We start from the raw sequence: 12,448 nt of genomic DNA on the forward strand, positions 1-12,448 counted from the left end.
GAAATTGTATGGAAAGATCCCAGTCATAACTTTACGGAAAAGTTTTATTATTAGGAATCAATTGAGGATATTTGATCCTGGATGGATCAGAAATAATGACTGCAGTGGGTTACAGTAGATTAAAAATTGTTGTGGACTTTCTGTGAGTTAAATGCAATAACAGATTGTTAACAGAGGGCTTGAAGTTTAGTTTTGCTTTTAGGTTTACCTGTTAACTTTTTTTTTTACAGTGGATAGATGGTAAAACCTCGGAAGTTGAGCATTGAGAGGGGTAGCAAACAGGTCGACTTCCAGGTGGCCAAAAAGGTCCACAATTGCCTGGAAAATTGCTGGCTGCAGCTGCCACTCCAAATCATCCACCTCAGTCTGGCTGAGCCACTCGGCCCTGACATTGTTCATCCCAGCTATATGCTCTGCCGTTATAGAAAGTAGGTTCCGTTCGGCCCAAAGCCCCAGTCTCTTGGTCTCTAGCATGAGAGCCTTTGATCTGGTTCCTCCCTGCCTGTTTATATGAGCCTTGGTGGTTATGTTGTCTGTAAGGACCAGAATATATTTGCCCCTGACAGAATGGCAAAACTGTTTGAGAGTTAGGGGGACCGCCAGTTCCAACCAGTTTATGTTGTGAGCTAGTTTCGCCTGGTTTCATTGTCCCTGCGCCATCTGGGCATGTAGATGGGCCTCCCATCCAAACAGACTGGCATCCGTTGTGACCGTCACTCAGTCAGGAATCCTGAAATATTCCCCCTTGGTGATAGCAGGGGACCTTCACTATACCAGGGATTGGGGTACTTCTGCCGGTAGAAGGACCTTGATCTGGGAGCAGCTCATGAGCCTTTGTTGAAATGGTAAAAGAAACCATTGAAGGTCTCTGGTATGAAGGCACGCCTAGGGGACAATACCAATGGCAGACACCATGGTGCCTAACAGCCTGGACAATGTGCCTAAGGACACCCTATGCTCCCTGATGATCTGGGAGGCTAACTCCCTGAGATTTTCCTGCCTCTCTGGAGACGAAAAGACTGTGCCTGACAAAGTGTCTATCAAAGCTCCTGAATGAATCAGCTTTGTGGTAGGGTGTAGATGACTTTTGGTCTTTGTGAAAACTCGAAGCGCAGATGACAACTCGAAGGGCAAGGCCTGGTACTGAAAATGGTGCCCTAGGTAACAAAACCTGAGATACTGTCTGTGTTCAGGGGCTATGGGTATATGCAGGTAGGCCTCCATAAGGTCTATGGAAGTGAGTATGCTTAATACCCTCTAAAATAGAATGCAGCGAGGACGCCACAGATGACGCTATAGACCTGGAGGCAAACCTGGCCGCTGACAAGGTGGCATCTGATGATGGCAGCTTCCAGTTTGTTAATGTCCTGATGAGCTCTGACATCTGCAATGGGCACTCTTTATTTTATTTATTTATTTATTTAATTAGTTTGTATGCCGCCCACTCTCAAAGAGACTCAGGGCGGCTTTCAGGTAAAAAAGGGAGGGGGGACATACAAAAAATAAAAAAAACCATTAAAATTTCTACAACATTCATAACTTAGGATGGGGCTGGATACATCAACAGCCCCAGGCCTGCCAGAACAGCCAGGTCTTGGTCGCTTTGCGGAAGGCCGGAAGGGTAGTAAGGGTCTGGATCTCAACGGGAAGATCGTTCCATAGGGCCAGAGCAGCTACAGAGAAGGCCCTCCCCGGGGAGTCGCCAGCCGACATTGACCGGCAGATGGAATCTGGAGGAGGCCTACTCTGTGCGATTTTATAGGTCTCTGGGAGGTAACTGGCAGGAGGCGGTCTCTCAAGTAGCCAGGTCCGATACCATGTAGGGCTTTAAAAGTAATGACTAGCACCTTGAAGCGGGTCCGGAGACCTATGGGAAGCCAGTGCAGCTTGCGGAGGATAGGTGTAACGTGGGTGTATCTAGGTACACCCACTATCGCTTGTGCGGCTGCATTCTGGACTAACTGAAGTCTTCGAACAATCTTCAGGGGCAGCCCCATGTAGAGCGCATTACAGTAATCCAGTCTTGAAGTGACGAGGGTGTGAGTGACCATCCGAAGGGCCTCCCGGTCCAGATAGGGTCGCAATTGGTGCACCAGGCGAAACTGGGCAAAGGCCCCCCTGGTCACAGCCGACAAGTGATGTTCTAGCGTCAGCTGCGGATCCCCAAATTGCGAACCCTCTCTGAGGGGCGTATAATTTCACCCCCCAGGCTAAGAGATGGAATAGATGTACCATCCTTGGGAGGGGGCATCAATAGCCACTCAGTCTTCTCGGGTTTGAGTGCAAGCTTGTTCGTTCCCATCCAGACCCTGACAGCCTCCAGGCACTGGAACATCACTTCTACCGCTTCGCTGAGTTGGCATGGGGCAGACAGATACAATTGTGTATCGTCCGCGTATTGATGGTATTTAATCCCGTGCCGGCGTATGATCTCACCCAGCGGCTTCATGTAGATGTTAAATAGGAGGGGGGACAGGACCAAACCCTGCGGCACCCCATAATTGAGGGGCCTAGGGGTCGATCTCTGCCCTCCAACCAACACCGACTGCGACCTGTCCGAGAGGTAGGAGGAGAACCACCGAAGGACGGTGCCTCCCACTCCCACCTCTCACAACCGTCGCAGAAGGGTACCATGGTCAATGGTATCGAAGGCCGCTGAGAGGTCAAGAAGCACTAGGATAGAGGAATGACCCCTATCCCTGGGTCGCCAGAGATCATCGATCAGCGTGACCAAAGCAGTTTCCGTGCTGTAACCAGGCCTGAAACCCGACTGAAAGGAATCCAGATAATCGGTTTCATCCAAGGTCCGTCGGAGTTGAAAGGCCACCACTTTCTCAACAACCTTCCCTACAAAGGGGAGGTTGGAGACTGGACGATAGTTACTCAAAATGGCTGGGTCCAGAGAAGGTTTCTTCAGGAGGGGTCTCACCACCGCATCCTTTAGGAGGTGCAGGAAGGATCCCTCCCGGAGAGAGGTGTTAACAATCTGCTGCAAGTCCTGTAACCAAAGCAGACAAGAACGTTTAAAGGAGGAGGCAGTCGTGGCCACCCTCACTGCCCAGGCTGCCGCCTGATGACCTCTTTGCAGTGTAAGGTCCGCCTTCTTGTCTTCTGGTTTCAGTGCATCTTCAGGAGCCCCTGGCATATTAGCAGATGTATGCAAGGCCGACATTGGGGTATCGATAGAAGGAGGTAGAAGTACTTGGGCCATTTCCTTATCTACATTGAAGAAAGTCTTATCTGTAGAATTTGGCATGGGCCCTGAAGTGCGGGTCATCCACTGTCTTTTTACAAGATCAAGGAAGATTTTTAGTGTGGGCACTGTTTCTGCCTCAATGGCCTGTTCAGCAAAAATAGTTTCTGCTGATATCCCTTGTGGTTGAGCAGAGGTTTCGGGGAGCTTGTCAACGAATTTGGCTGAGGCTTTAGCCTTGAACAAGATTGACTTGAATAGGGAAGGCTGAAAAGGACCGGAGAACTTAGGTTTGGAAGGCATGCCTTCGTCCTCCAAGGTTTTCCTCTCTGATTTCTCCTTCCTCAGACTCAGAATCCATGTCCTCTTTGGACTGGGTAGGGGAGTCAGGCGGCTCCTGCTCCTCCACCACAGCTGGTGTTGGTGAAGGGGCCACTCTGGGAGGCTGGTTCTGAGGTTGCTGAAAGACATCAGTTAGGCATTGCTGAAAATTTGGGACACCCATAGGAATCATCTGTACAGGTGGCACCCCCGCAGAGGTGGATGGAACATCCTGTGCTAGTTCCCTGGCAGGTTAAGATGCGACAGGTGCTATGCGAGGGAGCGGGGGGGGACTGCCACCCCTGATTAGATCCCCAGATCCCTGAGATGTCAAATGGTATTCTTAGGCTAAGAGACAGCTCTGCCTCTGGTAGTGTTTCGGGGGGGGGGGGGAGGACCTGTCAGTTGACCTAGAGAGGATCCTTGGGCAGAAGCCAGGGCAGAAATACTTTTCCTATTGCTGGATTTTTAATATATGCGCTCGAGAGCCTTATGCTTTCTCTTTTCGAACTTTGAACTGGGCTTAGAGGCTTTTGTGCCCTGAGGTTAATTTGACAGGTGTTTAGTCTTTCTGCTGGCCTTGCGCCCCTCTGCCCTTGATGGCTGTTGGGCAGGAGTATTCAATGAGGACATTTGGTCTGACCTCCCTCAGAGCCGTTGGTTGCATCTGTGAAGACCTGGCCCTTTGCAGTGTCCGCACTGTCAATAGGAGCCTCCATTCTAGATTACAGCTGGTGTCACTTTAAAAATGGTGTTTAGCGCCAAAAGTCAACTGTCAGCTAAGCTGCTTGAGCTGTTAATGACTGCCACACGACTCTTTCTTGTTGAAATTAGAGTGCCTCCGCGGCTTGAGCCTCCCACTCTCCTCCCCTGGCCTCTGACAATCCAAATCGCACTCTGCTCTTTTGAAGCACCTTCGCGGCTTGTGCCACTAAGGGGCTGCCGCACCCTTTTCTTATTTAAAACGCCCAGTTAATTTGAGGCCCAGGCGCTCCGCAGCGCTTCAAACTCAATACTCATGAAATTTCCTCTGGAGAAACTAGATGACCAACCGCCCAGATTGATGGACTGAGTCGAAGCTGGGGTCTGCCCGGCAATAGGGGCATGGTTTAAAGGTCTTATCAGGCTCAGTCCAATCATTGAGTGGATGAAGTCAACCCAATCTAGATACTCCTCCCCCCACTATGGAGAATTAAAAATACATGGGAAATATTGTGAATTAATAAAGGCAATGAAGGAAAAATGTTATGTGATCTGTCTGCACAACTAGGGGAAAGGGGAATGAAATAATAGAGATGAGTGAAGGTGGTCTGATCTTGTGGAGCATGCAGGGAAGTGAATGCAGAGGTTGAATTATGTATGAAAGAGTTAAAAGATATAGATTTCATAAAATATGAACTGCTGTCATCTAAATTGTGCTGAATACAAAAATATGAATTGATAGGTTGGAAGTAATTGCATGTTATACTCCAGTACACTGTAATCATGGAAGTATCAGATGAGCTTGAAGAAACAATTTGCAACATACTGAATGGATGCAAACTGAAATGGGAAAAAGATATTCTGCTAAATGACATGAATAGATAAATAAGATGAAGGATTAGAGTAAAAATGGTTGGACCATATAGGTAATCCTTGTTTAGCAACCACAATTGGCACAAGTAACTTGGTCCCTAAGCACCACAATCGCTAAGCAGAAAACGATATGGCTGGGAGAGGCTTACAGCCGTTTTTTCCAGAATGATAAGTGAAATGTTTTTGCTAAGCAAAAATTATGTGACTGTGACTTACGATTTTATTTCTGCCTTCTCTATTAATTCTGCTTTTCAGAAGCCACTTATAAAGGGCCTGAATAGTGATGACATGACTGGGAAACTGTGAAGGATTGCTTGCAAATCTTTTTTTTTACATGGTTGTACCTTTAAATGATAGCTAAACGAGGTAATTCATAAATAAAAACTACCTATATCAGCTTGATAGGGAGGCGGTGGTTCAGTGGCTAAAACGCTGAGCTTGTCAATCAGAAAAGTCAGCAATTCAGCAGTTTGAATCCCTAGTGCCACGTAACGAAGTGAGCTCCCGTTACTTGTCCCACCTTCTGCCCATCTAGCAATTTGAAAGCACATAAAATGCAAGAAGAAAAATAGGAACCACCTTTGGTGGGAAGGTAACAGCGTTCCGTGCACCTTCATGCTGGCCACAAGACCATGAAGACGTCTTCGGACAGCACTGACTCTTTGGCTTTGAAATGGAGATGAGCACTGCCCCCTAGAGTTGGGAATGACTAGCACATATGTGCAAGGGGAACCTTTACCTTACCATATCAGCTTGAAGAATGTAAAGTGATCATATGTTCATTATAAATGTTTCATATTTTAAAATAAAGATTAAATGATGCAGAGAAAATGTATGGTAGAATGATAGAACTAAAAACAAGTTTGGAAACTAAACTAAGAAAGATGTCTTCATCAGGGTGAGTTGAATTAAAAATAAGATAACAATTAGTTGAATTGAAACTGAAACTGAAACTGAAACAAAGGAATGCTGGAAAGAGTGTTTTAGACATTGAGGAGAGAGGAGAGGAGGACAGGAGGAAGAGGGGATAGGATTAAGAGAAAAAGGGGGCAAGTTACTTGACAATTTAGGTCTTAAACAGCAACTTGACTAGGATAGAAAGAAACATGGGAAGAAGCATTTCAAATCATTCAGTGACATATTGTTGTCAATGAGGGAATTTCTTTTTATAGTATGAAATATTCTATGTCTACCCCAGAGTTCCACTAAAGATAACTTAGAGCATTCTGTATAATTCTTGCTTCCATAATTTTGTAATTCATGATGTAGGATGAATGTGTAGCATGTTAGGTAATTTGTCTAAGATTGCTGTGAAGACTACATTTGCACATCTCTATTTGGAAGTTGGTAGAATGCTGCATTGTTTCCTGATACAAAGGGAAAAATGAGAAGAATAATGCCAAAACAACAGTGGGACTGCTCTGTTAAACATCCCTGCTTGCCAGAATTCTGATTAAATGTACATGGACTTTAGAATGGCTTGAATCTACACATGCAAAACAGATTTGCTCTTCAGCAGGTCACTAAGTAATGTATGAACATAGTAAAGTAATGCGTAGGAAACATTGTTGATTTAGAGAAATTATAAAGTTAACATGCTTGAATACAGAAAATTAAAACACTTGAATACAGAAATGAAAGTTGGCTGCTGAATGTAAGAATAGTATATATTAGAAATAAATCTTACATGAGAACAAAAACTTGGGAAATGGTTCAACATTGAATAGAAGGTAAAATAGGGATGTAAGTGTCCTTGTGTATATTTAACAGGTATAATGGATGTTTTGGGTTATGTTGAAGTGTGTTGATGGGGGATGTGAATGTACCAGTATGCATATTTTTCTTTGCGGTTAGTTTGCGACTGACAGACTCTGAACTATCTGCAGTGAATATTAGATTGTATAATGTATCAAGGAATACAGATCTGAAAATTGATTTATTAAAATGCAAGGTGGTTACCTTTAACAGGAAAACGAATAATTTGTTAATAATAGTGAAAAACTAGGGTGAACAGATGAATTTGTGTACTTTGGTAGAATGTTTAATTAAGATAACGTGTTTCCCTGAAAATAAAACAGGGTCTTCTTTTCTTTTGACCCCCCGAAATAAGCATTTGCCATTATTTGGGTGTGAGGTTGTATTATTTTTACGGTACAGGAGGTGGCAAGCGTGGTCACCTCATGGCTGCTGCTTTGCTGCAATATTTTTGGGGAGGGCTTGTTTTCAGGGGAGGGCTTATTTTACCACATGCGTCCAAAAGCCTGACTTGGCTTATTATCCGGGGAGGTCTTATTTTTGGGGAAACAGGGTAGGAAAATGGATGGAAAAATGTTGTTGTACAAATGCTGGGAGGATAGTGAATGGTGTGTGGACTGTGGTAAAGAACAAACACTGGATAAAAGAAAAAAGGACTGCATACTTCTGTCCACATTGCTATTTGAAACTAATAGCCGGGTATGTCAAGTAAGATATAAAAGGAAACTGAATGCAATAGGAATAGGGCATTTAAGGGCATCAATGGGTATGGTGCAGTGGAATAAATTCATATGTATCTATCTTTTTTTTTAAAAAAATTGAAAGACATATAAGTTGACCCAACCTTTTTCCAAGCAAATATAATTAAATATAATGCACTTAATATAATTTAAAAGGTTTTACTTGGAATTGAATTTTTATCATACATATGACAAAACACACTTATTTTTATTGTTCCCAATTTTTTCTACATCAGGTATGGCGTGTACATGTGCTTTTTAAAATAGGAAAAAAATACCACATCAAACTCAAGAAAATGCCAAGATTATGGTGAAAAAGGTACCAAGGCTCACATCTTAGCTGAAAAAGGTTAAGTAAAAGAAAGCAATAAGCCAGCAATTCAGCTGAGACAATGGCATTATTGGTTTTCTGATGTCTCATGACAATTATCAAGATCCATCATCACTTCCATTCTGTTTATGGTTTGAATAACTGAGATTAGCATTTTGACTAACATTTATGGACAATTGGATTCTGAGTCACAAAGAAAATTGGATTCTGAATCAGAAAGAAATCATTTGTTTGCACACTATTCTTATGATACCATGACTCGGAAAGAAAGAGACAAGAGGTACAAAAAATGTGAAACCTCTAGCTAGTTTAGATACAATGGTATATGTAGGCAACACTATCCCACTTCATAAATGACTCAATAACGTTTGAAGATTCCATTTATAATTATCTGCCAATACTGAATGTGAAAATAGCATATTTTATATCAGTAATCTTTAATATAAATGTAATTGAACAAGTATTTTGCAATCTGACTTTTTTTTAGTACAAACCACAACACTTATAAAATCACAAATAGCAAACTATTTCTCCAACCTCCAAATTTTTACTTAAGCTAGTAAAGCCACTTCAAAATAATCAGTGTGATTTTAATAACACAGAAGACTTAAATTGCTGTGTCTTGAACATTTGCTTTCAGTACACTATATGGGACTTTAATATACAGGAGAATTTAAAAGTTTGTAAACCCTTTTGAATTTTCAGTATTTCTGCATAAATATAATCTAAAATATGTCTATTCTCCTAAAACTAGACAGAGAACCCAATTAACAAATGAGTCAAAAGCATTATATGTGCTTGTTTATTTATAGAGGTAAATAATCCAAAACTGCATATTTGTGTGCAGTAAAAGGATGTGAACCTCTGGGATTACCAATTCATTTGAAAGGGAAGTTAGAGTCAGGGTTATCCATCAATGGGATGAAAATCAAGTGTGAGTATGCCTTCTTTAAAGAACAGAATTCTACTGGCTATTCACTATCAAAGTCTAATCTTCCCAACATAGGTATGTGGAAGTGTGTCATGAGCTCAAAAAACAAAGGGGAGTTGTTGCTGAAAAAAAGCTACAAAATTATTTTCAAAGACTTTGGCCTCTAGCAGTCCACTGTCAAGGAGATTTCTACAAATTGACACCATTGTTATCCTCCCCAGGAATGGACAACCAATCAACATCATACCCAGGGTATAGATAAAGACCTCTCTTGCATGGGGGAATGTCAGTATTCATGAAACCATCATCTAAAGTACATTGAACAACAGTGGTGTGTGTGGCAGCTGCAGCTGCAAGCAGAAAACTGCAACTCTCCAAAAAGAACGTTGCTGCCCATACAGTCTGCAAAAGACCACATGGATAAACCAGAAGGCTATTAGAAGAATGATGGATGAGACCAAAATAGAATATTCTGGCTTGAGTGAAAAGTGTTGTATGTGATGAAAGGCAAAGACACTGCATTCCAGCACAAGAACTTTAACCCATCTGTGAAAAACGGCAGTGGCAGTATTATGGTTTCAGCCTGCTTTACTGCGCCTGGACCAGGACAGTTTGCCATCATTGATGGAACCAATGAATTCTGAATTGTACCAGCAAATTCTGTAGGAAAATGTCAAGGCACTGTCTATCATCTGAAGCTCAAGGGACAGAGGGTCATGCAGCAAGACAACGATTCAAAATACACAAGTCTTACATCCAAAGAATAGTTAAAACAAAAGAAAGTTTATCTTTTGGAATGGCCAAGTCAAAATCCTAACTTTGATCTTATAGAAATGTCGTGGAAGGGAGTTCATAAGAGGAAACCCAACAACATTCCTGAGCTGAAGTTGCTCTATTAGGAGGAATGGACTAAAATTCTTCCTAGTCATTGTGCAAGATTGACCATCAGTTATTGGAAATATTTAGTTTTAGTTATTGCTGCCCACTTGTTACTGAAAGCAAATGTTCAAATACTTTTGCTTACACACAAATAGGTAGCTTTGGATCATTTTTCTCAATAAATACATAAACAAAGATACTCTCGAGTTGTGACTGCAATTGGGATTAGAATTGCTGTGCGCACAGTAGTTGTAAAGCATGATATCACACAACCACATTGCTTAGAGACAGCAACCCATGCAATCCCGGATGTTGTCCTAACCCCAAGACAGGTCTGTTATTAAGCAGAAAGCAGAGAAGTTTTTTATCTCTCCCTTCCTTAACAGATAGCCCTATTACTTCAAATTCTTTTTGAAAAAGATACTTAGTTTTTTCTGTATACTATTCCTACTACTTAACTAGCTTATTTGTAACGTTTCTGTAACATATGGATCCACAGCCCAATTCTCTCAATCCCAACCAATTAAGCTTTTCACTGAAATGTACAGAACGTGTGCAGGTAAAAGATCTTGAGGACAGGCACTACAGCGTCTCTGAAAAATATAGTGCGCTCATATAACATTGTGCTGCACCATATGGTACTTCTGATTTGTGAAAAGGCAGCCTATTTTAATTTCCAGCACACTAAGTCCTCTAATCTGAGCAAATCCAAATATCCAGATACAATACGAATGTAATAAACAGAAGTATAAAAAAGAAGCCAAGAAGATGACAGTAGAGACAGCTTCCAGGATGATTATACCAATTTTTTCTAATTTGGATCTACAGAAAAATGTCAGGGCAACTGAAGCTTCCAAGTCATAGGTAAGTCTCAGAATAGCGAGTCACTTACCATCTAAGTGCAATCTTGATTGGTGTGGTAAGGCAGGACGTGAACAGGTCAGCTGGTAAGTCAGGGATCATTGGTAGCAACTCAGTAGCTTCACATGCTGCTAGTTGAATACAATTTTTCATTGAAGGAGGCAAGGGCATCTGAGCAAGTGGATGGTTGGGGTTAATTGCAGCAACCTTCACAGGAGATAGAAAAGCCAGCAGTTAAATCTCCTAATGATAAGCTAGCAATACCTAAAAATAATAAAAATATATATATAATTTATAAGAAGTCAATGATTTGAAAAGCCTATTCCTCAACCATGCTGATTCACATTCATACTTATGAATCAATTCAACATTATATGTAACTACTCATCCAGAATGTCCTGGAGTTCTTTTATTTATTATTATCCATCTTTGGTCTGTTTTGATTTAAATCTCAAGATAATCTTTCAATATTGTATCATCACTATACATACATTATTTCCTGACGATTATTAGGAAAGAATTATATTATTTGCAAGAGTTTAGCAAACAACAGTATTGGAATCCAACAGTTCAGCATCTATGTTTAATCAATAGCGTCTTTAAAACAAGTTCCTCATTTTTGTCAGGATTTCTAATTTTGAAATTCTGACTGTAAGCAAAAGCATTTGCTATAATTCACAGAGATTTGAATATTGCCTCCAAAGCCTGACTACAGAGACAAGAGATGCTAACTGGCTATAGAAGTTAGGATGCATTTATATTTAGCGGATTTATTATAAATTACAGGGAGGGAGGGAGGACGGGACAATATTAAACACAATTATAATGATGCAACAAAGCAAATTCCTAGTTATCCCAGTGCAGGGCAGATTTTGTGTGAGGGGCAGGTGAAATAGAAAATTTGTCACATTATGTAATCCTGGTTGCATGTTAAATATTGGGATCCTTATTAATCTCCATTCCTTGATGACATGAACTGGAATGCTGAAAATAAATTGAATTTAGTTGTACAAGGTAATAATCAGTTTGTAACACAGTGAGTTACTATCTTTGCAATTAAGGCAGCGAGGCTAAGGGGGAAAGAAATGGTAGATTCTGTCTGATATGACAAATTACAATATGTAATACATGTATTTTCTATACTCTGACAAGGTGCAATCCTACCCCACTCCATTAACCATTTAAATGTTAAAGGAGTTAATATTGTGTTAATATGTCAACATGTTAATATTATCATTGTTTAGATTTTAGATTTAAATTATGTCTATAATTTATTAATTTTAAATTTTAATAATAAACTCTCATTTTAAGTCATAAACATATGTACAGTGTTACCTTGCTACTCAACTATTTTGAAACTCATCAAAATTAGTACTCAATGCATTTTGATGCAAAACTTTTGTCCCTCATTATTTGTTTGGTACTCAATGCACAAGCTAGAACTTGTCAGTATCAGCTACCTTGTGACTCACTACATTATTCCTTATGGGAAAAATTTGTTTGGCACTCATTGTTCCCTCCTGACACCAATTAATGATGAGTACCAAGATACCAATGTATATTGTTGTCAATGATAGCATACTTGAAATGGTCTGGAGAATTATTCAATGAACTATTTATTAAAAAATTACAGCTGCATGTAAAACTTTAGGCACTCATGGTCAAATTATATTCTTCAATAATCCTTCCATCAATTGAAGATGACAAAATTCTATATGATTCAATGTTAAACAGCTTTCTGCAAATCTGAATATATACTTTCTATTTACATGCATGGGTTCTCAAACCCCAGTCCATGGACCGACACCAGTCCACAGCACGCCAGAAACCAGGCTGCGCAAATAAGTGTAGACCCATTCATG

At 41.0% G+C, this 12,448-nt stretch overlaps 1 protein-coding gene across 2 annotated transcripts in view; it reads right to left on the minus strand.

Annotated features, from left to right (window-relative positions):
- RPTOR (regulatory associated protein of MTOR complex 1) overlaps positions 1–12,448 on the minus strand; it is a 438,354-nt gene that overhangs the window by 238,061 nt on the left and 187,845 nt on the right. For both annotated transcript variants that reach the window (XM_032209983.1, XM_032209982.1), the window contains exon 6: positions 10,618–10,793. In XM_032209983.1, the coding sequence (XP_032065874.1) occupies positions 10,618–10,793 (176 nt within the window). The remainder of the gene's footprint in view (positions 1–10,617; positions 10,794–12,448) is intronic.

The sequence above is a fragment of the Thamnophis elegans genome, chromosome 2 (genome assembly GCF_009769535.1).
Source record: "Thamnophis elegans isolate rThaEle1 chromosome 2, rThaEle1.pri, whole genome shotgun sequence".
In the NCBI taxonomy this organism is placed as follows: domain Eukaryota; kingdom Metazoa; phylum Chordata; class Lepidosauria; order Squamata; family Colubridae; genus Thamnophis; species Thamnophis elegans.